The sequence below is a fragment of the Sminthopsis crassicaudata genome, chromosome 3, assembly GCF_048593235.1.
Source record: "Sminthopsis crassicaudata isolate SCR6 chromosome 3, ASM4859323v1, whole genome shotgun sequence".
In the NCBI taxonomy this organism is placed as follows: Eukaryota; Metazoa; Chordata; class Mammalia; order Dasyuromorphia; family Dasyuridae; genus Sminthopsis; species Sminthopsis crassicaudata.
Genome location: NC_133619.1, coordinates 73,395,544 through 73,422,712, shown reverse-complemented (window position 1 = coordinate 73,422,712; position 27,169 = coordinate 73,395,544). Strand labels below are relative to the sequence as shown.

The window sequence follows — 27,169 nt, the reverse complement described above, 5'->3', positions numbered from 1 at the left end:
CATGAAGAGTAATATGTGATCGAGGAACAAATGTAGCAGTACTGTACTAAGTATGTTTAACAAATATCTCATTTGATCCTCACAACAATCCTACAAGGTAGGTGCATTTTACAATTAAGGAAACCAAGGTGAACAGGGATTAAGTGATTTGCCCATAGTCATACAATTAGTAGGTGTCTTGGAACAGATTTGAATTCCTATCTTCTTGAGTCTGGTCCAGAGCTCCCTCCACTAGCCCAGTAGCTGCCTCATAGGACTCAGAAAGATTAAAGTGTCCTAAATTTCACTACTAGAAATTGGCAGAAGAGGGAACAAAATCTTGGTTTTTATGACATTAGATCCAGAGTTCTTTATACTATAAACAGTAATTTGTTACAAGCAATTATGTTTTTTGTCCTTTTACTTTACTCAGGTGTATGCTGATTATGAAAGTAACCCACAGCTGCGTCAAGCCATTGAATTTGCATGTCATCAATTCTACATTCTTCATCGAAAGCCATTTGTGCTGCAGTTGTTTGCTAGTGTGGCACCTCTCCTAGAATTTCCTGTGAGTAAAGTTTCTCCCTTTCTTTGATCTATGGGACAACAGTAATAAAGGAATTCTTTTCTGTTTCATGCAGACAAATGCATCCCATGATATCAGCATAGGCTGGCTTCTGTTGTCCTCCATCAGGTTCCAGAAAAGCTGTTTCTCTTGTTTTCTTTTTCACTTTGAAAATGAAAAAGTAAGAAAATATGTTTTAAGAACCAAGGACTCCAATCCAACTTAAATCATTAACTATTATGAAAAAGGAATTGGCCAAAAAAGTAAAGATGTTTCAGACTATCCACATTTCTAAAGAAACTTAACTGATGAGATAATCATCACAGTAAAGAGGTTGAAAGAGTTGAGGAGCTGCCTTTTCAAACACATGAACTCTTTGTCAAGTAGAGAACAGCATTTAAGATTACTGATTTAGCATATGAGTTTATTTGCAAAATATATCAATAGACAGTGACAAAAATCTATGTACAGTATCTCATAGAACTACAAAAAAATCAAAAAGGAAAAAAAATGAGTCTTTAGGCATTTTAAAATGAGAATAAACTTAAACCATCCCAAGAGCATTTTGTAGCCAACATGAGAAGCAGGATAACAGATAGATTAGAAGTATAAGAGATCTGCTAATATATTTTCATAGTAATCTATCTTCTCAGAAATTATTGGGGAGCCATATTTTGAACTATATGAAACAATGGTATTTTCAAATGGGAGAAAAGTACCTGAATGTGACTAAATATACATAGAAGAGTGCCTGAATGTCATACTAGAAACTTACAACTTTAAAAAATCAGACCAAAGCCTCTAGTATGGATCTTGTATTGGACAGTGGTGCACTTGTATTGCAGTTTATTCCAAGCCATGACCAAGAATTGCATAGAATAAGAAGGGGTAGAGGGAAGGCAATTTACATTAAATTAAAGTTCTATCAAGTGTCAAGGAACAGTGAGTAGATGTATTTTTATGTAGCCTTTAAATTGCAAATCAGAATTCAAAATGCAGATCATTCAGGCATTCTTGAACATAAAAGACTTTACTGAAAATTACAGATTATTCAAGAGTAGTTAATATAATTTTTTCTCTCTGAATTGTTTCAGTGTTTTACAATTATAGAAATCCATTTTTTCTCTTATGTTCTTCACACCATTCATTTCTTAGAGATAATGTCCTATCTCTGAGAGGATGAGAAGCAAGATCTAATAATTGTCCCTTGACATGTGGATGCAGTTACAGTTTCATGTAGATTGTCATCCCCTCATGCTTTCTTATTCTGTGCAATTCTTGGTCATGGCTTGCAATAATCTGCTCATATAAGATTCATGCAACATACTGGAGACCCTGTTCTAATTCTTTTAAAGTTCTGAGTTTCCAGTATGGCACTCAAGCTTCCCACATGTCTTCTTTCAAATGAATAGGCATATTGAAAATGCCCATTTCCTTTTCCAGTTATATATGTCCTAGATGTCTTTTATTGACTTTTTTATGCATGTCAACATTGGTAAATAATGCTTCGATTGACTTAGAACCATGAGGTTGTGCCCTCTGAGTTACATGTAATTTTGATTCATTCCACAATTCACAGCTAGTATTAAGAAAATATTGGTGTTGAACTGGTCTTTTTGGATAGCAAGCAGTGATTAGTAGCAATCACTAAAAGTACTGTGCTATTTCCCAAAAGGACCTAGAATTTTTTAAAGAGAAATAAATAAAAGGAGAGACGGTAGTTCCCAAGCCATCTTGCTGTTTCATTTCACTTAGAAATAAGTAAGCAAATATGTGGCTTAATTTTTTTATTTGACATTTGAATCTCAATTAAACTAAACAAACAGAGATTTCAATATGAAGGCAGAAATCCATGTTTAAAAAAAAAACTGTCATATTCACAGGATGCAGCCAATAACGGGCCCAGTAAAGGTGTGTCAGCACAATGCCTATTTGACTTGTTGCAGTCTCTGGAGGGAGAAACCACAGATATATTGGACATCTTGGAGCTGGTGAAAGCAGAAAAGCCTCTGAAATCATTAGGTAAAAAGCAAATCTCTTTGGAATTTTTTCCCCTACAACATTGATTTTTTTTAAATTTAGATTTGGGCATCAAGACTGCAGGAGACATATAAGCCAATAATATGAACTGACTGGGACATTCCACCTCTCCTGTATTCTCTTGAATGTCATGAAATACCACCTGTGCCATGAAAAATGCTTTCTAAACTACTACTAGGGAGAATTGCAGCCAATCAAAAACAAAGATTACATTGGATGAAACTTTGTTTCTTTGTCTTTTGAACCATCTTCAAAGTTTGTTCTAAGGGAATATCCCTATAAAATGTATCTTTGTCATTGTCACAAAGTATAGTAACTTGAGTATAGAGGAGGCTTCTAAACTTCAATTCATGAATGTTTTTAAAATATTTCAATGACCACATTCAACATAATTGGCTTCCTATGAAATCAAATGTATTCTCTGCTCTTAAAAAACACTTATCTGTGAAGGGATACATAGTTTTCCAAACTACCAAAGGGACCCATGACACAAAAAAAGAGTTAAGAACTCCTGATTCAAGAACATTATTCACAATAACAGCAATATTATATGATATTCACCTGTGAATGACTTAACTATTCTCAAAAATACAATGATTCAAGATAAGCCCATAGGGCTCATGATAAAAAATGCTATTCATATCCAGTTATCTGAATTCAGATTGATTTTACTATTTTCATCCTATTTTTTCAGGGTTTTTTTTTTCTTTTGGTTCTTCTTTCACACATGATTAATATGAAAATGTGTTTTACATAATTCCACATATGTATTATATATGTGGAATCCATATCAAATTGCTTATTATCTTAGGGAGGGTAGAGGTGAGAAATAGGGGGAGAAAATTTGTAATTCAAAATTTTTTTTAATTGAATGTTAAAAATTGTAGTTAAAAGTTGTCTTTATATATTAAAAATGCTATTTTTATAAAGTCCTTGTTCAAAGGAAGAAAATTATTTACATTATTAAAAGACAAATCATCTTCTCTTCTTATCCTTAGTTAGAGAGGTAAGTCAGAATAGTAAATAAATTGCTGCTCTTGGAATAAGGAAAACCTGGAATCAATACTTCCCGACAACATGATTTTTATATGACATTAGGAAAGTCATTTAATTTCCCAATGTGGTAGGCACCTCTCTAAGAATACAAGTTGCAGATAAGTTGCCAATTTGCATTAGTTCAGGGAATTTCCACACTGGAAATTTCCTACACTGATGAAATAATAAATACAGAGCCTGCCAGACTTTAGACTTGCAGAATACACAATGATGTTATCAATTTTCCATTTCTAATCTAGGGAGAAATAATAATTAAAAATAAAAGAGCACTAATTAGTAGGTGAAGAAATGAAGGAATGTTTTCTTTTAAGGACTATGACTTAAAAGGGATGAAACATTCAAACACAACTACTGAAATAAATGTTAGAAAACAAACTCTTCTTTATCACTAAAAGAATTCACTAAATCGGGTTCCTTCAACTTTTGCCCCTTCAGACTTTTGCTATGGGAATGAGGATCTGACTTTCTCTATTAGTGAAGCCATCAAACTCTGTGTCACTGTGGTAGCTTATGCTCCAGAATCATTCCGAAGGTAACAATTATTTATTGTTCTTTCATTGTTCATTCTGTGTTTTGTGCCTGGTCCTAAGGTCACCTGAGGAAGTGGAGGGAAGAGAAATAATGCAGGAAGCATGATCTTTAGCAAATGGAGTGAAGGTTGTAATTGAAAATAACAGAATCATTTTGGATTATACATATATGCAAATATATACATATATATATATATATATATGTAATGGAATTCTTACATTTAGATTTTACTGACTTAAAATCTGGTGCACTATATACTAAGGAAATTATATATATATATATATATAATTATATTTTAAATTTAAAATATTTAAAGTCATATTTTAATCTAATGTCAATTAAGTGAATTATCAAAGACTCTAGTAATTCATTCATTTGAATGCCTCTAATTTGAAATTTGGAATAATTAAAATGAAGTGCTTTTATATAGTACAAATAATAGAAATAAGATTACATGGGAGATAATTTTGACATATACAAGAGAAACAACTATTTTCAGAAAACATACATATAAGCATACAGAAACATCCGTTCACATACAAATAATTGAGATGCTAATAAAAAAGCAATACTGACTATTCACTTTAAAAGAACTCTAAAAACAGAGTAATAATTTGAATGAATGGACTATGCCAACCTAATTTGAGTTACTACTTGTACTTCAGAAAAATGGGGCTATATTATACTTTTTATAAATTATGAAGGACACCTTAATCAGAAATTATTTTTGTTCCAAGTCCAAAAAGTCGAACATCTGTTTAGGAAAGTATTTGTATTTGAATATCATCTTTCTGAGCTTTCTTTTACACACTTTCCAATTCTATGGCCTATTACTCTCCTCACAGTGTTTGTACCTCTGCCTATTTTCCTTCTCCTCATCAGTTCAACTTTTTTCATTTTATTTGCTTGTCTACCCAGCCTTCACACATGCCATGAAGCATTGCTCGTAATGCTATGCTCGTCAACAATCCCCATCAAATGAATAACTTCTACTCTCACATACCAAAAATATGATTTAGACCTAATATCTTGGGTAATGTTTTGTGTTTTTTCTTGATCTCAAAGCATCAAAACTACATTTTAAGTCATTAATTTCTCTTGTAAAATCAGCTAGTTTTAGTCATAAGCAGTGTCAATAAAATAATGCTGAATTGGTTCAAAGATATTTATTTATGTAAATGCATAGAATCATAACTATTGTAAGAAGCAGTGGAAAGAATATTGATTCTAGAATCAGGGACATGATTCCAAATTATGTGATCAAAGTGATGCTTTTTAGCTATGTGACCTTAAAACAAGTCACAATCTACCCAGGCCTCAATTTCCATATTTGTAAAAATATATGAGCTTGGATTAAATATCCTTTGAGTTTTCTTCCAACTCTAGATTTATGATCCTAAGAAAGAATTAATAGGGATCCTAGACTGCATAATTCTTGTATATTTTATTTTTCCATGACTTTAACTAAAACAGGTATATGAAAACATGATGTAAACTGTGATTTATTTTTGTTTTGATGAAGTCTTCAGATGCTGATGGTCTTAGAAGCCTTAGTTCCATGTTACCTACAAAAGTTAAAAAGGCAGACGTCCCAAGTGGAAACAGTACCTGCTGCCCGAGAGGAGATTGCAGCCACAGCTGCTCTGGCGACATCCCTGCAGGCCCTCTTATACAGTGTGGAAGTTCTCACCAGGTAATCCTATTGACAGAAACATCTAAGCCTTAAACCATGTTAACAGTAGGTTAAAAAAAAATGTCATGAGTCAACTAGGCAGTGCAGTGAATAGAGCTGGTGTGGAGTTAGGAAAATCTGAGTTCAAATCTAGATTCAAACATTACTTCCTAATTATGTAATCCTGAGCAAGCCATTAGCTGTTTCCTCTTATGTAAAATCAAATGGACAAGAAAATACCAAACCACTCCAGTATCTTTGCCAAGAAAACCCCACATGGGGTCACAAACAGTCAGACATGACTGGAAGACAACAACACAAGCGCCCAGGACTCGAAAACAAAACACAAACCAGGATTCATTTCCAAATAGCCAAAATATTGAAAACTTGGGCTTTAATGGTTCATGGTTATACTTTTTTTCTTTCAACTATTTAGATGAATTAAAATATACTCAAGTGTCTTGATTGGCTTAGAGATATTCCTAGATTTTCAGATGTTATGCCAGTAGACTGACAGTTTATATGTATGCATAAAAAGGGAAATGAACATGACAAAAATAGATTTTAAAAGCTGTGCACATCCATGCATATACAACACACACACACACACACACACACACACACACATACAAGATCATTGTCTTTTCCTATTGATGTATGCTTTTTATCCTTGAAGTATCAATTCAGAAGGAAATCTTATCTAGGTTTTTAAGTAAATAGTAGGAATGAAATAACTAATTGGGCATCATTACAGTGCCTAAAAATGCCTAGATTGTTGATTTATTACCATTTTAGAGATTCATTTGGTTCCATTTCTTTCCAATATATTCTAAAAGAAGAGAAATAATTGACCACATGGTTTCTGATGATTCTTCTCTGACTTATTATTCTGTAATCATTTGTTAAGAAAAGTAGAGGAGCTGAGTGTGGAATGGATGACTAGAGTCTCCTACACATATTTTCTATTTCTGGTCTCAAGTCACTAAATTTGGAGTTTCTGTAGGTTTTAATTTTTAGCTCTAAAACCTCTTACATAAACATTTCAGGGTTATTTATAAGAATTTCACTAATTATTTTAAAAATTCGCTATTGATGGAGCAGCTAGTTGGTGTAGTGGATAGAGCACCAGCCCTGAAGTCAAGAAGACCTGAGTTTAAATCTCGCTTCAGATTCTTTACACTTCCTGGCTGTGAGACTCTGGGCAAGTCACTCAACCCCAGTTGCCTCAGGAAAAAAAAAAAAAAACAACAACAACACTATTGTTTTAATAATCATGGTTTAGAATTGAACTTAAACAACATACTCGTAAAAATTACAAAGTTCTCATAAAATATATAGATTATCATCTTGCCAATATGGAAATAAAGGCTAACAATAATTCACCTTTATGTAATGCATTAAGGTTTTCAAAATGTTTTTATTCTAGACTGTAAAGTCTATTCTACAGATAAGGAAACTGAGGCTCTAGAAGGTTATAATTATCCTTGGTTTGGTAAATGAATGAGTCCTAATATAGGTCATCTAAGAGTGTTGTAATTGGAGTTAGAGAACCCAGTTTCAAATCCCATTTTGGCTACTTATATCCATGTACCTGCGAATAAGTCACTTAACTTCTCTGAGACTCAGTTTCCTCATCTGTCAAAAAGAAAGGGATGGGAAAGGAGACTGGCTTAAATGGACGCTAAGGTTTCTTCTAGCTCAAGTGCATGATCTTATAGGTTCATCTCAAGTCTAGAACACTCTCCACCATAGCCAGATCGTTTCTTGGATATAGATGTCACTCACAGCTTGTGGCTTGATCCTTTTGTAGACCTATGACAGCCCCTCAGATGAGCAGATGTGATCAAGGCCATAAAGGGACCACTACGGCTAACCACACTATGTCATCTGGAGTGAACACAAGGTAATTTTCAGTAATTTATTATTCTACTTTGTTTCTACCAACCTTGCTCATCATCACACATTAATTGTTTCATTCTAAATTATAGCCTGCTGCTCATTGAAGGAGAATTCTTGGCACATAGTAGCTATGTAATCAATACTTATTAAGTCCATAGGACTTTCATAAATGCACATGTATGGAATGAGCTAGATGGTTAATATGTCTCTTTTCTAGATGCATTTTTCTTAACTTTCATAGGGAGAGATTAAGAAATGGGAAGGTAATGCCCAATTCTACTCACTGCTAAGTATAATTAATTCCTTAATGTCAGTGGACAAATTAACCACATTGTACTTTGTCCAAATAATGATTTAACTTCTTAAAGCTTGCTTTCAAGTTTATTGGCCAACTAGCATTTTACTTAAATATTTTGTTGATACCTCAGATAGTCATACCACTGACCCATCTGTTGATGTTTTGGTATATTTTTTCTCCTGACATCTTTTTTGATTTTTAAAATCCTTTGAGTTTCAGATAATCTGATTAATGTGAGCAATCCTCTCTTATTGGATCTAATCAAGCTGATATATTTAGCAAAGAAGGTGGTCCCCAGGTGAACAAATCAGGGGAAATAGAATAGGACTAGTGGAAGAGTGTGTTCCCCAGGATGTCAGTAACCTGGAGGAAAGCCCTTACCAACTAAAACAAGTTATGGATTGTCCATTTCCCCTCCTTTAAAAAAATGACAATTATTTAGAAAGATCTACCTTTTCCAGCATGAAGAAGGTGGCAAGGGAATGAAAATAAAGAAAATGAAAATTCTCTAGATCTCTCATAAGTCATCTTTTCATCATCAGAGGTTTTTAAATGGAAAGACCTCATTGGCCATATCTATTCTAACCTCCTAAATAGGGTACTGGACTTGAAATCAGGAAAACTTGATTTCGAGTCCTGATTCAGATATTAACTGTGCCCTGAGGAAGTCACTAATTAGAGTATTAGACTTGATGACCTTAGGATCCCTTTCTGATTGAAATCTATGATCCTATGATCTCTCATTTTATAAATGAGGAAACTGAAGACCAAAGACTAAATGTCTTTCCTAAAGTCACCCTTGGTACAAATATCAGTGGAATGATTTGGACCCAGGTTCCCTACCTTCAATGTCAGTGATCTCTTCATTGTTACAAGCTGCCTCTGTGTATATTATTGTGTATGACAAAATTATTATGCACAGTTAATTTTCTAAACATCATATACTCAAGGCACCTAGGTGGCGCAGTGGATAGAGCACCAGCCCTGAAGTCAGGAAGACCTGAGTTCAAATGTGATCTCAGACACTTAACAATTCCTGGCTGTGTAACCCTGGGCAAGTCACTTAACTTTCTCAGGAAGAAAAAAAAAAAAAAGGCAAATAAACATCATGTACTCCTACATCCAAACATAAATATAAAAACACAACTATAAAACATAAATGACATTTAAATTAAGTGATATTTCAGATTATTCAAAACTCTGATCTGTTCATTAGCATGAATGATTAAAAGTTAACTATAATTTAAATAATATTTTCAGGAGATATTTTCAGAAAATCTGGATAAACACAATTTTGAGGGGTTTATTAAGGGAGAAAGATTTCCTTAGATGTCTCTTTTATCAGCTGATGAATAAAATGTCTCCAAAGCAATTTTCTTTCCCTAGTCCACTGAAAAATAGAAGACCTTGTAATAAAATTTTGTCTCATATGCACTTTATTTGCAAAACATCTCAAATGCCCTTCCCTCTGGCTAAACTTTCCTATATCTATTTATTTTCAGAATGTGCAGACCTAATAAAATAGACAGATATTGTTGTAGTTACCATCTATAGTCCCCAAATGAGGTAGTTTTAACCTTACTCAGGTTTAGTACATGTGTCATTATGTGTCTTGACAAAGGTGTGTTCACTGATGAAATTCTAAGCTGCTGCATGTTGTTCCAATAATGATTCAGGCTACATTTTTCACTTGGCAGGTACCAGGAACAAGGAGCGAAGCTACACTTTATCAGGTACAGTAAGGCTTGTGTCCTATCTCACCTCTCTCTGCCATGACAGGATGAACTCTGAACTATATTGCAGTACAGCGGATAATTGAGGCAAGGCAAGATCTTTTCTGGTTAAGCCCAGAGAAGGTGTCTAAGCAAGGAAGACTAACAGAACTTCTTGGGTTGGAGTGACCCTCATCCCCTAAGCTTTCTCACTTATTTTGCTCTTGCAGAAAGGTTATCGCTTTACAATTATTCTCTCAGATGTAGGAGTTCAGCAGGAAGGGTTCTTGGTTACCTGCAGCTGCCTGACCCACAAAGTTCATCCCACTCTGCCAACCTTTTTAAAAATTCTTATTATTCCCCAGGGAAAACCTACACTTGTTGGAGGAAGGGCAGGGTCTTCCCCGAGAGGAGCTGGATGAACGAATTGCTAGAGAGGAGTTCCGGAGACCCAGAGAATCCCTACTAAATATTTGCACTGAGTTCTATAAACACTGTGGACCAAGATTAAAGATCTTACAGAACTTGGCAGGCGAGCCTCGTGTCACTGCCTTGGAGCTGCTAGATGTTAAATCTCATATGAGGTACTGTCCTTACTGTCAAGTAAGCTGTGGGTCTAGGGGGTTATGTGAAACTTCAGAGTGAAGTAAAAATATGATTTATTGTCTTTCATAAGAAGATTTGATGGGAAAATCTTATTGTTTGGGACACTGGTTCTCTTGCTAAGCTTTTTTGAAATTATGCTTTATCCCAGCAAAATGGGAAGATTCCTGCATTTGGAAAACAACATATGAACTGGGGACAGACAGACAATCAAGACCCATATTCTTTATCAATGAATATAGAAAAGTAAAGTGCAAAAACTGATGACATTTTTCTAGATTTCACAATCACCATCATAGTCAATGCCCTGAAGGATATGAAAGAGAAGTGTTCAAAAAGAAATATGAATTATTTCTAAGGTATTTTAAGAATTACAAAATAGTAATCCTTACTATCCACTATGAGCTTTTTGAAAAGTAGATTAGGCAAATACCAAAGCAATGCTAATCAAATATATATATATATATGCATATATATATATAAAATCAAAATTCTATTGTTTATAAAAATCATTAAAACTATATTAATGACCAAACCAATTATCAATGTCTTCTGAAAATATGCAATATAACAATTACTACATAAGTTTTAGTGGCCCCAAACTAATCCATTATGGCAAGTTATAGAATCACATGTGAAAATAGTTTGAAAAACATAAACTTGTTAATTACAAGAAAAAATTATTCATCACTACGTTTATAAATGTACTTTATAGTAGATCTAATTGTTTTGAATCTCTTTCATTGATATCTTAGAATTGTGAATGTCACATAGACATGTGCAGAGTGACTGGAGCAAAAGAAGAGAGATTATGAGGCTTAAAATAAGAATTCATGAACATTGAAATTTATATTTCCTATATAAATACATATAATTGTTCCATGTATTATCTAAATGAGTCATATTTAATATTAAACAGCCAAGCAAGAATTCTTATATTGAAATCCTATAATTCATTAAAATAAAACTTAATCACAATTCAGCTTTGGTAGGCTAGAGAAGGAGACTTTTGTGACATCAGTATCTCTAAATAACCATTTTGTGGCAATCTAAAGTAAAAGAAAGTCATAAAGAACTGGAGGAGGGACAAGAGCAATCATGAGAGCACAATGAAATATAAATCTTAGGAATAGTGTAATATGACTTAGCTGAACAATGATATTATATCAGAAGTGTATGTGGATTATGTGGCAGCTGAATTTGAGCCAGCTTCTTAAGGAACTTGCTGTCACTTTAAAAAAAAAATGCTTAATGGATCGATGGTAGCCTAAACAGAGTGAAAATATATGTGAATCTAATAGGTCAATGAGTATTCATGTTTTCACACAATGTAGAACACTAGAGTTACAGTTAAAAGAGAGCTTTGAGATCATTTATTCCAATCCCCTCATAATGCAGAGGAGAAAGAAAATCCCAGGGAAGCACTTTGGCCAAAATCATATAGGTCATCCATCAGTAGCAGAGATGAGGTTGAAAGTCAGGTCATATTAACTCCAAATATGATATTCTTGCCATTGATACCTACAATTGGGGCACATACCCCATTAGACATGGTCTGTTCTAAAGGAATTTATCCAATATAATTAAGGCAGTACTGCAAAAAGCAATAGAATTTGCACACTGAAATTTTCAATCAGAAAGAAAATTCCATGTGCCCTGAATAGGGATAGATTACATGTCTTCTCATCCATGTCCATGCATCTAAGGCCTAATACCCTCTATATCATTTAAACTTAAAGACATACACCATTCTGATAGGAAAATTAGTTATTTGGTTTGAAATTTAAAACATATTATGTCTTGAAACATGCCTAAGGCCTGAAAAAAAAGGCAGTCATCTTAATGAAAAGAAAATCAAATAGATATTCAGAAAGCTTCCTTTTGCTGCTACATTCTGTTTCCTTATAAGTTTTTTTTTGTTTGTTTTTGAATGTTCTAGGCTTCATTCTTAGATAGTAATGAGAATAGATATCTTGTTTTTTTCTATGGAGAAAAAAAAGCAATTGCAAATGTGTCAAAAAGTTTAAATAATTAGAATTTTATGCATATTACTTTTTTATAAGTAATCATTATTGATCAAATATACAGAAAAATATTTATTTTAAAAGTGACTTCCAGGGATCGTTATTCATAGCCTACCCTCAGCAAAGTTGTAGATTAAGAAAGATTTGCCTTTGCCATTCTTTCCTTCTTGACTCTTTTCTTTCAAGCTCAGTCTCACCCTTACTCCTTCAACTCCTACCTAATTATCTAGGTTTTTCCATGATCACATTCCAAGTAAATGACTCCTCCCATACAGCTTTGGTCCTTTCCTGGTCACTTTCCTAATCAAAATTTGTCTGTCCCATTCACCACTTGTCAAGGAAAAAATTTCTTAACTAGTCACACATATTATTTATGTCTAATAGTGATAATAAATATAAAAGAGGTTTTTAGTAACTCAAAAGTATTAGATATGTAGAAACTTTAGATAATAAGCATGTTCACTCTCAGTAAAAGTCTTTGAGGAATTTTAGGATGACCACTTATCAGGTAGATACTAAAGAGACTTGGATCTCTCACCTAAAGGTTTGATCAACTGACCCCTGAAACTATCTTCAACTCTAGAATTCTATTATTTTATAACTTGTAAGAAAAATATTGAGGAATGAGGAATTAAGGTAAACAAACAAGAAAGCAGTTTATTTCCCCTCAGTTCACATTATGTAGGTGATTGCCTACTCCACCTGTGACTAATACCAACTATAATTATTCAACAACCATGAGGGATGAGTTCAGGGATGAGTAAAATACAGTTCCTACTCTCAAAAAGCATATAATCTACCAGGAGAGAAATGTGCAACAATTCTATAATACAAGATAGAATATAAATAAATATTTCTTTAATATGATAATTAAATAAATTTATTTAATATGATAATATTAAACCCCCCTCCCAAAAAAAAAAGGTGCTTTTAACAGAGACATTGAGGGAAAATATTTTCCTGCTGTCTGGAATTAAGAAAAGCTTCATGGACATGAACCTCAGCTGGTCTTTGAAAGGACTTCAACAGACATAGATGAAAAAGTGAGGAAAGTAGAACATATTCCAGAGACAGTTTTTGAAAAAGTGATATGAGTTCAGACAATGAGAAGTAGTTCATGACAGAATCATTATAGTAGTATCAACAGGAAAAGGAGAAGATAAGGCTACAAATGTATGTTGGAGCCACCCTAGGGAAAGTCTTGAATGCCAAATAAAAGTAACTTAGGATTGGTTTGGCAATAAAAAAGTATTACCAATTATATCAGTAACACTACAAAATCCTAATATGGACTTTGGACTAACAGCAACAACAACAAAAAAAATTTCAGTAATGTTCAGCTATAGTTTCATCTTGTGTTTTTCATTCGATTCAGATTATGTAAAATTAATAACTTATTCATACTAATCAGAATGTTAAGTTACCCAGAAAGCAAATTGCCACTTTGGAGAATATGAATTTGCTGTACATTAAATTATGTATGCTTATTCTTTGAATAGTAAACATGATTTTTTTGCCTAATGAAAAACAATGTTATACAAGAACATGAATATGAATTTTTGTACATATTTATATATATATGCCTATGTATTCTTATAGTTATGATCATATGTATATTATGTTTCTGATTATTGGCAAACTCTAGCAAAACTGGAAAAACTAGAAAAACTCTAGAAAAACTGCACAATCCTACAAATTAAAAGTATAAAATGAGATATTGTTATTTTGACCAGTCATGAAAAAAGTGAGTGTTCCTGAAAAGTGGGTGGTTTTGATGCTGCTCTATAGAGAAACATATTGTGGAATCCCATGCTTCTTCTTAATGGGCAATAATTTTAGGTTGGCAGAAATTGCACATTCCCTTCTGAAGCTGGCACCTTATGACACCCAGACAATGGAAAGCCGGGGGCTTCGACGATATATTATGGAAATGCTGCCAATCACTGATTGGACTGCTGAAGCAGTGAGACCTGCTCTTATCCTCATCTTAAAGAGATTGGATCGTATGTTTAATAAAATTCACAAGATGCCTACTTTGAGGTGAGCAGGTATAATGGAAACAAATATTTAAGTCTGTCTCTAGTGTTACAAGCATTGATGTTCAACCATGTCATTTTATTGATGTTGATGTACTGCAATGTATTGAAACAATGAGTCAAATGTAATATTGCTAGTATTATATCATATAGTGTTATTTCTACAATTGCCTTAGGTGATAGGTTCTCAGTTACAATGATGGGGAGAAATTTCTTAAAGAAGCAAAAGTGGTAATCTTGAAATCTACTTTCTCAGCATCTCCTGAGCAATTTATGGTTTTAGGAGTAACCTGAGGCTCTGAGAATTTAAATCATTCACATAGGCAGGATATCTCAGAGACAGAGCTTGAACTCAAATCATTTTGACTCCAAGGTCATCTTTCTCTCCCAAACACTACACTGCCCTACATACGGTATAATATGAATACTAAGTATAATATTTTTAAAAATCAATTATGATACAAATAAGAATAAAGTTCCATGAGATCAGATAAGGAAAGGATCACTGCAAATTGGGAAGATCACTTCCAGTAGTGAGGAATATTTGCCCTTTATAAGAGCTCTCCAAGCAAATTTAGTAAAAGTATTGAACGTGTTACACCAAATAATAGTAAAAGGTGTCCCAAAAGTCTTAGTGCAGTTATAAGCTTGTAAAATAATACATGAAGACAAGTTTACCCTCAGAAATGGTAATAAATACTTTGTCCTTTGAAAAATTAGTTCCTTTTCTGGAACTAATGTCTCTTCTACAAACCCAATTGGAAAGCTAATTCTTCTGAATAATCCTATGCCCTCAAGTGCTGAGAGTTCATTTAATCAAGTAATGCATCAATCAGGTCTGGCAAGCCAGGGTCATGATTAGCACAGAAATCATCCTGCTGATTTGGAAAAGCTTAATTTAATTTAGCGGATGCATTTCTCCTCCTTTCCAATTAAACAAAGTCTTGCTCAAAATTTAGTGATTTTTTTCATGTTCCTCCCATTCTTAAGAATTACTCCAATTCAAGCTGAGTCACTCCTTTATTTAGGTAAATTTTAGGATATTCTGCATTTTCAGAAGAAAATAACAAAAAATGTTCCTAGTCATTGTTGGCAACATCAATTTGTACATTTTCTTTACCTACTATACTCCTTCCTATCTCACTTTTTTGATCCTCACACCTTACTTATTGGAGCAGATAGACTAGAATTGGTCTGTTTCATAAAACCAATAATACCAATTCTTAAATCACTTCCTGGGTTTTTCCCCTCTAGGGGTTCTGTTAACCCACTGTTTTCTTAGCTTCCCCTCAGGACTTGTAAGAGATGAAATTGACTGTGTTGGGTTTGTGGGTCCCTAGAATGCTTTGGCTTTCACAGATGTCAGTAGACATTTCCATTCAAGTCAGGCAGCCAAATGATGCTCTGATCATTTAACGAAGAAAAGACAAGTCATGTAACCCCACTTCATGGACACCCCTGAAATTGATGTTGGCTTTAGCAAAGCCAAAATCCATTTATTTTACTAGTGTCAAAGTAAAAAATGCAAAGACTAAATTCTCAGTTCTGGGGCACCATGAAGACTGGGCTTAACAAAACCAAACAAACCCAAAAAACCTGAATGAAGAAGTCAGTTTGTGTAACTGACACCTTCCCATTCAGTCTAAGCAACCCCCATCTTCTCCAAAATTATTTTTAGGAAGGCCAAAAAAGAATAGTTCTCAAGTTAACCGCCTTTGAATATGATCTTCATTATAGCAGAAGCTAATAAATGCCCAAATACATAATCCCCTGATGTTTTATTGGCATCTATTCACATGCCATCTGACAAGACTAGTTCAGAAATATACATTCAGATGGTTCCCCTACAATGACTCACTCTATGATGGGTTGTCCATAATGACATTCTTAGGACCCTCTTTTAGAACAAAATAGTAAGAACTTAATATGAAACCCATTCATCATCTTTGTTTTTTCTTCAATAGATTTTGTGTCTTTAGTCAAGTGAGGCAGGAGTGCCTCTGCTACGTTTCCAATATCTTCTTCCCCTCTCAGTGTGCTCTGTACTTTTGGAACAACATGGGTAAAATCCATCCCGTGTGATGCACTTTGTTGTCTCAGATACCCATCATGTCTTATAATGTCTCCTCCTCCCGTCAGAATCACTGTGTCACATTCACCTTGTCTCCAAGCATCTTAGAAAGAAGAACAAGCAGCTAATGGCACCTACTGTTGTATTCCAGGCGACAGGTTGAGTGGGAGCCTGCCAGCAATTTGATTGAAGGGGTTTGTTTGACACTTCAGAGGCAGCCAATCATATCCTTCCTGCCTCACCTTAGGTCTCTGATCAATGTCTGTGTCAATCTGGTGAGTAGCCAAGTGGCAATCTTATGAAACTTTATTAAACTTCACTCTGCTATTGACTTCTTTGGACTGAAGATTACAGATCAATCACTTTGCCCACCCCTGCCCATCCATGTAAGCAGACTGCTCAGGTGACACTGTAAATGATGAGGTCCATTTTCAGAGTAGTGCATGGGGAGATGCTGGGACTGATCCCTGTGGTAATGGGTTTCAGGTATGTTGCTTCCCACGCACTACTTTGAACTTCTGCCTCAGTATGTTGAGCTGAGAGTTGAGGGCTGCGAGTTGGAGAGTGGGGTGGTGGAGACCGCACAACTGGCTAATATTAGTATCAGAAGGGATACTTCAAATCCCCAGAGAAATATTTTTGGGGAGAAAAGTACAAAATGGCACTGTGAGTTGGCCAGGCTAAGATATATATGAATGAAACCAATTAATCTACCACTTAAATAATATCAAGAGTCTGGTCCTGAGGTTTTGTGCAATGTGTAGATGCCATGTTAGAGCATTTCATCAGATAAAAGCACATTAGATTAGCTTGTTGCTTAATTTGTAGAGTAATCAGTTCTGTATCACTAGAATGCCTGATGCAAATAGATCAGTTGCCATTATCATCGTCATCAGCACATTCACCACAAAATATATTTTGAATAGTTTTTAATGAAGGAGTAAGTATGTTCAATCTCTTCATTATGAATAATGAGATAGCTTTACAGTTCATATCTCATTGTATATTTAGTTGGATCTAAACATTGTACAATACTCAAGATGTGACTGAATGGAGTAAATGGACCAGACTCCAGATATTACACACTATAAGAAGAAAATAAGAGAAAATATTAAAAGCAAAATGTCCAACCTTGTGATTATATTTTTCCAATGAATTTAACCCTTCAACTGTAACTGCATGAAAATGCAATTGCCAAGGCTGGTCATGTGCTCTGTTTGTATTTCAGGTGATGGGAGTAGTAGGACCTTCCAGTGTTGCTGATGGATTACCCCTTCTTCATCTCAGCCCTTATCTCTCACCACCTCTGCCCTTCAGCACAGCTGTTGTCCGGCTTGTAGCATTGCAGATACAGGTGTGACTGCCTGGCCTGTTGTCAGGCTCATTAATTTTTTAGTTGAGACACCAGATCATGGGTGCTCTCTTTTTTTTGCTGCAAAGGCTGGGCAAAATCTGTGGAAAAAAATACATTATTTAAACACTATTAACCTTACGTAAGCTTAAAGCATCAGCCCTAAGCTTAGCCCTCACTTGTATTTCTTTCATTCTCCCGAAGAAACAAAAACAGCTGAATCATTTGGACCTGTAAACACTACAGAAATCCTTTCCAGTACATAGACATCACAGAAAAAGAAAATATCACTCACAGATAATCAACTCACAGTATTTGCTTTTTATTTTTTTAAAGCTCATTGCTGCACTAAATATTTAAAGTCTGACAAAAAGAATCAAAGATAATTACAAAATAAATCTTTTTGAGATGATCACAGACTTTGAATATTTTAATTTTCTTAATTTTGTCAATTGATTATCTGTGTGTGATTGGGATTTTTATATATTTATTTTATCTCTGCCAGAATGGCAAGCTCCTTAGCTTGTCTGCATTTCATTCAATTACAGAGAGATCAAAGTCATTAAAAATACTGTGTCCCAAAGAAGTGCACAACCAATAGCTGATGAACCAATGTGAAGGGGGTGACATCCTTCAACCAACCAGCAACCAACAGCTTAGAACAGTCACCAGATCATGTATAAACTGTAGAGGAGAGTTTAAACACAAAACTGTAATTGTCACTTAGAACAAGATAAATTTTCTTAAAATGATGTGGTTTCAATTACCAGTGTAAAGATATTATCTATTTCTTCCCATGTTGCTTAGCTCTTTCTGACTTGAAGAGTGCCCTGCTCAGGGGTAAGAGGATTTTTTAGTCAGACCTGACTGAATGACTCTCAAGTGGCAAGTTTTCATTCTCTTTCTCCTCATTTACCTCTAAAATAGAGGGCATTGGTGGGGAGAGATGGAAAAGTAAGGGGGAAATTAATTTAATTTCCATGAATATTGTTTTCCATGCCATTTCCAAAATTATATCCCTTGCCACTCTCTTTTTAGTAATATTAATACTTATTCTGGCAAATGCATGGTCAGATTTCAATTTTGAGTGAATCCAGTGTTTCCATAGACCACAACCATACTCATAATTTACAGGAGCAAAAGAGAAATCACCGCCTATGTTGTGTTGTGAAAAAGAGGGGGTGGAAGTCAATTAATATCTCTTTTTTTTTTATTATTACTGCACAGGCTTTAAAAGAAGATTTCCCCTTAAGCCATGTGATCTCCCCATTCACCAATCAGGAGAGAAGGGAAGGGATGCTTTTAAATCTGCTCATCCCATTTGTGCTCACAGTAGGATCTGGAAGCAAAGGTCTGATTAATTTAATGAAAGGAAATACATTGTTGTTGTTGTTTTTATTGTTGTAATTGGTGTTGTCTTCCTAAATGACCAAAGTGTTTCTTCTAAGGCTTTCACTGGAGGTTGCCTGAGGGATTTAACCAAAGATACCTTAGAAAGTATTCCCTTTCTTTTCAGTAGAGTCAATATGGAACAACAGTTTCTCCGCTTCATTTTTTGGATGAGATTTTTCCCTTTGGAAATGATTCACTACAGCAAAAAGTTAGGAGGATATGGTTAAACTTAATTAGCATTGACTGAAGATTTGTATCAATATGGGAAAGGCATTTGGAGGGTGAGGTTTTTCTGGGGAAGAGGCAGAATTGATGTTTTTACTATCAAGGAGTTGATTTAAAACCTGGCAATTGTCACATAATCATTTTGCATTCTCTTTCTCTCTCTCTCTTTCTCTCTCCTCCTTCCATTTCTTATGGGGATTTACCCTTATTGGGGAAAAATTAATCTCAAATGTAGGGGAAACAGTCATTGAGTATATTAAAGGAGAACACAGGTAATTTCTCTGAGACCATTGAGTCTTTCATGTTCTGCTATGAAAAAACATGTTGGGCTACCAATAACGCTGTTTTTGTCCATAGGAGAAGCTGTGCCTCAGAACCTTATGAGCTGGAGGTTAAGTCCTCAATTATAGATGTTGCAATTTGAAATTGGAAACAGGGCTGAATTTTACTGTATGTAATGAAGGGGGGAGGAAGCATGCATTTTAATTCTTTTCTTTCCATTCACTCTCCCATCCCAAATTCTGCCCCTTTCAGATAGCCCATGGTTAGAGCAGCCTGAGGTCCTTCTGCTGCTCCAGACGGTTATCAATATCCTCCTACCTCCTCGAATCATTAGCACATCTCGCAGCAAGAACTTCATGCTTGAGAGTTCCCCAGCCCACTGCTCCACTCCTGGAGATGCTGGGAAGGATTTGCGCAGAGAAGGTCTGGCTGAGTCTACCAGCCAGGCTGCATATTTAGGTGAGTAAGAATCTTAACAATAGCAAAAAGAGAGTTGGCAATTGGTAAACAATACTAAAAAATGAAAATGAAACTTGTCCATAATCCATAGTTTTTTAAATATTTTTGGCTCAATTACTGTCTATGAAAGTATCTTCAATGATGTAAAAGCTAGCTTGCTTGGTTTTTAAAATTTCATTTAGAAAAGTAGGAAAGAATCTTCACCCATCTACCCACCATCCCTGAGCAATGACTCACAAATGAGAGTTAGCTATGGTTTGAATAATATGAAATCTCAACCTAATCTAGAATATTGTTTGTTATTAGCTGATTAGTCTGCCTCTCAAAACTCTATGTCTCCTTATAGTCCAATACAACCCTTCCCTTTAAGGAAGCCAAGTTGCCTGATGTCCCCCCACTTATGTCATGCTATTTCTCAACTTTTCTACTTTCTATAATGTTAATAATAATATACATAGTAGTGAAAAGCCACTATTATGGCCTCATGAAGTGAGGTCCATGATCAAAGTGATGGCTAAATAACGCAATAATATATGGAGGCAAAAAATGAGAACTGGAAGTCAGGAAGTAATGGCAGGGGGGAAGAAGTCTTAAGAAGAATATAGTGCAATAGACAAGGCTACTGCATCCCCAATACTTTTGTCATTTCCTAAGACAAAATTTGGTGGAGATAAGGGAGTTTAGTGAAAGGATTAGAAAATTTGTGCTTGGAGCAGTTGAGTAGGCAGGGCTACAATGTAAGGAGTATTTATGGTGAGTACACTTGGGGAAAGAATATATTTGGCCACCCATGCTCATGGACTCCTGATTAAACCATGCTACCTTCAGATAATGGATACAAGGTGAAAATTGAAACAAATATTTTCTTGAATGTGGTCAATGTAATAGATTTGCTTTACTATGTTTCTTGCAGGGATGGAAAGAGAATAGGAAATGGAGAGGATATTTATTTTTAATTGAAAAAAAAACATTTTTTAAAAAGAACATATTTGTAATTGACAATTAAGCAGAAGGTAGGTGTAATTAGTCAAAACTAAACAGTATGGTGACTCATATGTGACTCAGAATTGGAGGCGAAAACCCCCAGTTTTCAAGTGAGTTGGATTTTGATTTGGTAAAGGAAGGAATAAGGAAGTAAACATAGGATTTTACTGTCTTAGTGGCAATTTTTGCAAATAACACTACAAGTGAAAGCTCATCTTGACAATCAAAGTGAGGTCTTTTCTATACTTCAATTTAGAGATAGGCTAAATAAAAACTAATCTCAGAACTGACTAAAGTGATTGCCTCAGAAAAAGTTGTTGCATAAGTAAAAGCCACAAGGAATCAAGTATAGGAAATGCTTCATTTTTGTCATTTTTAACAGTCATAACCATTTATTAAGCACCAATTATCTGTAAGATAACAGGGGTATGAAGATAAAAAATAAAAAATCTCTATTCTGAAGGATCTTTTTAAAATTAATTCTCAAATATTTTAATATCCCCAACACAATACAGAGCCTTGTACATAGTTGGTGCTCAATAAATGTTTCTTCACTGATTGATTAAATAGCAACAGTCAAGTCTTTATTAAGTGTTTCTATGTGCCAGGCACTGTGATAAGCAAAAAGTAAGTACCTACCCTCAAGAAAATAACATTCTTTTTTTGCTTATTTGTTTGTTGTTTATTCATTCATATAGTTATTTATTTAATAGTATTTTACTTTTCCATATACATGTAAAGATAGTTTTCAACATTCACCTTTACAAAACCTTATTCCAAATTTTTCTCCCTCTCTTCTTCCCTCTCTCTTCCCCAAGAGAGCAAGTAATCCAATATAGATTAAACATGTGCAATTCTTCTAAAATATATTTCCATATATGTCATGCTGCATGAGAAAAATCAGACCAAAAGGAAAACACATGAGAAAGAAAAAAAAAAAAAGGTAAAAGTACTATGCTTTGATCCACATTCAGTGGATCTGAATTGCATCCCAAATCTATTGGAATTGCCCTGAATTATCACATTGTTAAAAAGAGTCAAGTCCATCACAGTTGATCATCACATAATATTGTTACTTGTACAATGTTCTATTGATTCTGCTCACTTCATTCAGCATCAGTTCATGCAAGTCTCTCTAGGCTTTTCTGAAATCAGCCTGTTCATCATTTCTTATAGAACAAATTACATTCATACAATAACTTATTCAGCCACTCCCTAACTCAGGGCATCACTCAATTTCTAGCTCCTTGCCACTACAAAAAAGAACTGTATAATATTTTTTTGCAATATGAGTCCTTTTTCCCTCTTTGGTGAGAATGTTCGATCAAAGAGTATGCATAATTTTATAGCCTTTTGGGCATAGTTCCAGATTGCTCTCCAGAATGGTTAGACCATTTCATAGTTCCACCAACAATGTATCATTGTCCCAGTTTTTCACATCCCCTCCAGCATTTGTCATTATTTTTTCCTGTCATCTTAGTCAATCTGAGAGATGTAAAGTGATACCTCAAAGTTGTCTTGATTTGCATTAAGGGATTTACATTCTAGTGGGGAAAGACAGACAATACATAAAAGGGATCTGAAAAGAAGGGGAAGAAGGCATAGTAGCAAGTCTAAAGAATGAAAGAGCTGGTCTGGGCCCTTCCTTGGAATGGAGATCCTGAGAGGAGTTCACCAGTGGGGAAAGAAGAGCTTCAGGACAGATGGAGAAGGTAGATGACACACAGTGGCATAGTCCAGAAAGTAAAATATGACTAATCTGGACACTTTCTCAAAATGAAGATTCCAGGAGGAATTCATACATTTTGCTTTGGAGATCAATGGTAATATTACTATTTGTTATAAGCTAGTCCACAAATTTCAGATAATAAAAGATTATAAATCATGCTTTGAAAAATTCCCTTTTGTTCTTTCCTTAAGTTACTTTCCCTCTAGGTCTTACAAAATTTTGACTAACTTACAAAATTTTGACTAAATGTGTGCTAGAAGAGTGTTTGGGCTGTCAGCATAAATGTTAGAATCTAGTTCTCCAACTTGTTACATTTACAAAAGGCTTAACCACTCATAAAAGAGGGAGGAAAAAAATCTCTCTGAAGTCTCTGACTTTGAAATACTCACAAATTTTGATAACTGAGTGTGGTACCTATAATCTCTTTCTTGTCCCAATAGCAATACTAAATAATCATGCCATTTTTTGGTTTTCCCAACCTCTAGCTCTGAAGGTGATTCTTGTTTGCTTTGAGAGACAGCTTGGTAGTCAATGGTATTGGCTGAGTCTACAAGTCAAAGAGATGGCACTAAGAAAGGTGGGAGGGTTGGCTCTGTGGGACTTCCTTGACTTCATCGTTCGAACTCGGATTCCCATCTTTGTTCTTCTGAGGCCCTTTATTCAGTGTAAGGTGGGTATTTTTCTTCTGAAGTTGATGAGTTTATCAAATACTGCCTGACAGTTGATTATTCAATCTCTATAGAAAAAAAAATGTTACTAAACTTTTGCACTTGAATAAATACAGGTTTTGTATTATCTATCCTAAAGGCCAACTAATAGAGACTCAGGAAACACTTAAGGAATTATAATTATAGATCTGACTTTTCTCCACAAATTATCCATTATCACAGAGTCTGTAGGTCTCCAGCAGATCCCAAATGCCAAAAAGAAAAAGCTGGACTGAATGGTACTATCCAAGGAAAGTTATGGACGTAGGATCAAATCCCAGATATGCCATTTGCTACCTCTGACACTTTGAGCAAATTCCTTCCCCCATTTGGGACTGTGTTTTCTCACCTACAAAATGAAAAGTTAAATGACTAGCAATGTCCATCCAAGAGATAAAGGTGAGACTGGAACTTGAGACTTCTGATTCCTTGGATAAGACTCTTATCCACCCTAATAAGGAGTCTTAACCATTTTTTTATCTCATGGATCCTTTTGGCAGTCTGGAAAAATCTAAATTTTTTTCTGAATTTTTCTGAATAATATTTTTAAATGCATAATATAATATATGGAATTACAAAGGAAACTAATTACATTGATATACAGTTATCAAAATATTTTAAAGAAAAAACACAATCATAGACTTCAGTGTATAGATTAGATTTGTACTCAAGAACTGAATATAAATCCTGTATTACTATATATATATGATTACTGCCACATCATTTAGCCTCTATAAACTTCAGTTTCCTCAGTTATAAAATGGGTTAATAACAGCAATCTACATCCCAGTTTGATGTAAAGGCCAAATGAGATGTTTTGTAAATCTTAAAGCACTACATAAATGTGAGCTAGTATTAGTACATAATTACCCTATTTTAAAATATTTATAACTTGAAAACGCTTAGTAATAACTCATTTCCCCATTCACCCCATGTACAATTTTCCTGGAACAATCATTCAGTATTAGGAATGGAGGAGGAGATCCTGTTGCTTTTTTTCCCCCTTCAGCTTTTAGCTCAACCTGCTGAGAACCATGAGGAGCTATCTGCCCGACAACACATTGCTGACCAGCTAGAGAGGCGCTTCATCCCTAGGCCCTTGTGCAAAAGCTCTCTCATTACCGAATTCAACAGTGAACTTAAGATTCTAAAAGAAGCTGTACACAGTGGGTCAGGTAAGAATGCTTGATGAGAACTACTATATTTGGACATTCTTTGGTCTTTCCAAAACATCACTCCACCTAGATGATCTAATTCATCTGAAAATGTCTCTTTAGTTTCAATATATTTTAACATGTGTTAGAGATCTTCTATGTATCAGGCATTTCTTTTCAACAGAACAAAGAAATTTCTCACTCTAAAGTGTTCTAAGAATTCCCTCCATTCTTACCACCCCAGAACTGAACCCATATAAAACATTTTTTCCAATAGGAGACATCCATAACCTGTACATTTGGTCAGCAAATGACACATTTGTGTCTTCCTTGCTCAATATAACAATGGGATAAAGAAAAAAAAAAAAACTAAGAGATTTTAATCATGGCTTGGTGACTTAATAATCTTACTGCTTACTGTTGAGATCTTTGCTTTAAAATTAAAGAAATCAACATAGGTTTGGGAGATATTAAAATTAATTTTCTGGGGAGAAAAGTAGAAGTTATTCTTGAATTTTGTATTTTTTTAACGTGAGATACTTTGGACAGATTTTGTCAAGGCATATAAGGTGAACATTGGTGAGTTGGCTGCACCAATATCCTATCTATCAACCAGAGAAAAAGAAATACAATCTGTCAAGAAAGCAACATGAAAGCATTTTCTAGATAATATTTTAGGTAACCTGTGTCAACTTCACTTTATACATTTGTGAGCACATTTCATCCAAAATTGATTATTCTTGATATTTCCATTCATTTTTCTTACTTACATTTTTCTTACTCAGTCCCACTTACTTTTTTTTCTATTTAGGGACCTTAATGCATTGTTTACCTTTCCTAAGTAACACTCTTGAGTAGAGAAAATCTTTGGAGCTTATATTATGTTTTATTTTGTTTTGAGCATTTCTAAATATGATTTTTTAAATTTATTTTCCATCCTTTCATAGCCTATCAAGGGAAGACATCTATTAGCACAGTGGGCACCTCTACTTCTGCTTACCGCTTGAGCCTGGCTACCATGTCCCGCTCCAATACTGGCACTGGCACTGTTTGGGAGCAGGACAGTGAGCCCTCCCAGCAAGCTTCACAAGATACCCTGAGTCGTACTGATGAGGAGGATGAAGAAAGTAAGCAGCATGGAAAAATTTGGAAAATGGGATTTTCAAGCTAAATAATGAAAGCCAAGAGGGAATTTATTAACCTTTGTCTATTTCCCAGCTCCTCTTTCTGTGGTTTCATCAGGAAAACTTTCATAATTCTTCCAACACAAGTAATCAACATATAATAACCCTATTAATCCCATCATTCTTGAGCTGTTCCAAGTAATTAAAGTTCAATTTTTATGATAATTGTCCAGGGATACTATATATAAAATAAGTGTACAGATAGGTCTCAAACTGCAGTGTTGCTCACATTCAACCTGTTCCACCAACCATAAGTTTTTTGTCCAAAAAACAAAAATAATAAAATTAAACAATTTGTATTGCACTTTCTTTCCTGAGACACTAATATGGTGAATGTACACTAAACTTGGGGATCAAGCACCCTAGGTTTGAGTCCTCTTCCTTATACTAACTAGCTACATAGGATTGGCCAATTTAATTAACTTGCAGGAGCCTTAGTTTCCTTATATATAAAATAAAATTATTGGTATATACACTGTGTAACTCACAAATGACATGAGGAAAGAACTTTTTAAGTCATAAAATGTATATATAGCTATTATTTTCAAATGCAGGAACCCTTCCAAAACCACCAAAATAACCCCAAAGTAGGCAAAGGAAACAAGATGATGGAACCAGGGGACTGGACAGTAATCCCTAAATTACTGGAGCTAACAATACTGGTTATGACATAAGAGACCAGCAAAGAATTAGGGGAGTAAAACCTTAAAGTGGGAAACAGTGCTTTAAACAAGGACCTGAACTATGAAAGTGTCCTTCTTTAGGGATCATAAATCCAGTATAATGAAATAGATTGATATATTTCATATATATCTAGGAGGAAAATGTGGAAGATAAATATTTAACAATTGACCTAAAATAATGTATACATGAGAAACTTTAAAGTATAGTCTTTATCATTTAACATTTTTTTTCTAATATTTACGTAAGCCTAGAATCTAGACTTAAAAGAATCTGGACAAAACAATAAATCTAAGGTCTGATGTGTAGTTTTGCCCAAAATGTAAACATTCACATCGAAAATTTAACAATTAGTTCTCTTGAGCCTTTTTGAACTTTCTTCATGATTCCCCTTAGGCCTGAGGATATATTGTATAGGCCATTATATGACGCTCAGTGTAAAAGTTCGTACCTAGAAATTTCATTAAAACAAAGTACCAAGAACAGAATATAGAACATTTCCAAAAAGAAAAGGCCTTTTTAAGGATTTCATTTA

At 34.6% G+C, this 27,169-nt stretch overlaps 1 protein-coding gene across 10 annotated transcripts in view; it reads left to right on the top strand.

The window, feature by feature from the left end:
- UNC80 (unc-80 homolog, NALCN channel complex subunit) overlaps positions 1-27,169 on the top strand; it is a 218,502-nt gene that overhangs the window by 163,196 nt on the left and 28,137 nt on the right. For 9 of the 10 annotated variants that reach the window (XM_074298820.1, XM_074298825.1, XM_074298823.1 and 6 more), the window contains 15 exons: positions 413-547; positions 2,428-2,566; positions 4,076-4,172; positions 5,694-5,864; positions 7,654-7,746; positions 9,738-9,773; positions 10,118-10,336; positions 14,219-14,419; positions 16,638-16,761; positions 17,715-17,840; positions 19,065-19,188; positions 19,989-20,195; positions 23,394-23,578; positions 24,625-24,790; positions 25,717-25,896. In XM_074298820.1, coding sequence (XP_074154921.1) covers positions 413-547; positions 2,428-2,566; positions 4,076-4,172; positions 5,694-5,864; positions 7,654-7,746; positions 9,738-9,773; positions 10,118-10,336; positions 14,219-14,419; positions 16,638-16,761; positions 17,715-17,840; positions 19,065-19,188; positions 19,989-20,195; positions 23,394-23,578; positions 24,625-24,790; positions 25,717-25,896 — 2,203 coding nt within the window. The remainder of the gene's footprint in view (positions 1-412; positions 548-2,427; positions 2,567-4,075; positions 4,173-5,693; positions 5,865-7,653; positions 7,747-9,737; positions 9,774-10,117; positions 10,337-14,218; positions 14,420-16,637; positions 16,762-17,714; positions 17,841-19,064; positions 19,189-19,988; positions 20,196-23,393; positions 23,579-24,624; positions 24,791-25,716; positions 25,897-27,169) is intronic. The other variant, XM_074298827.1, reaches the window with a different exon arrangement.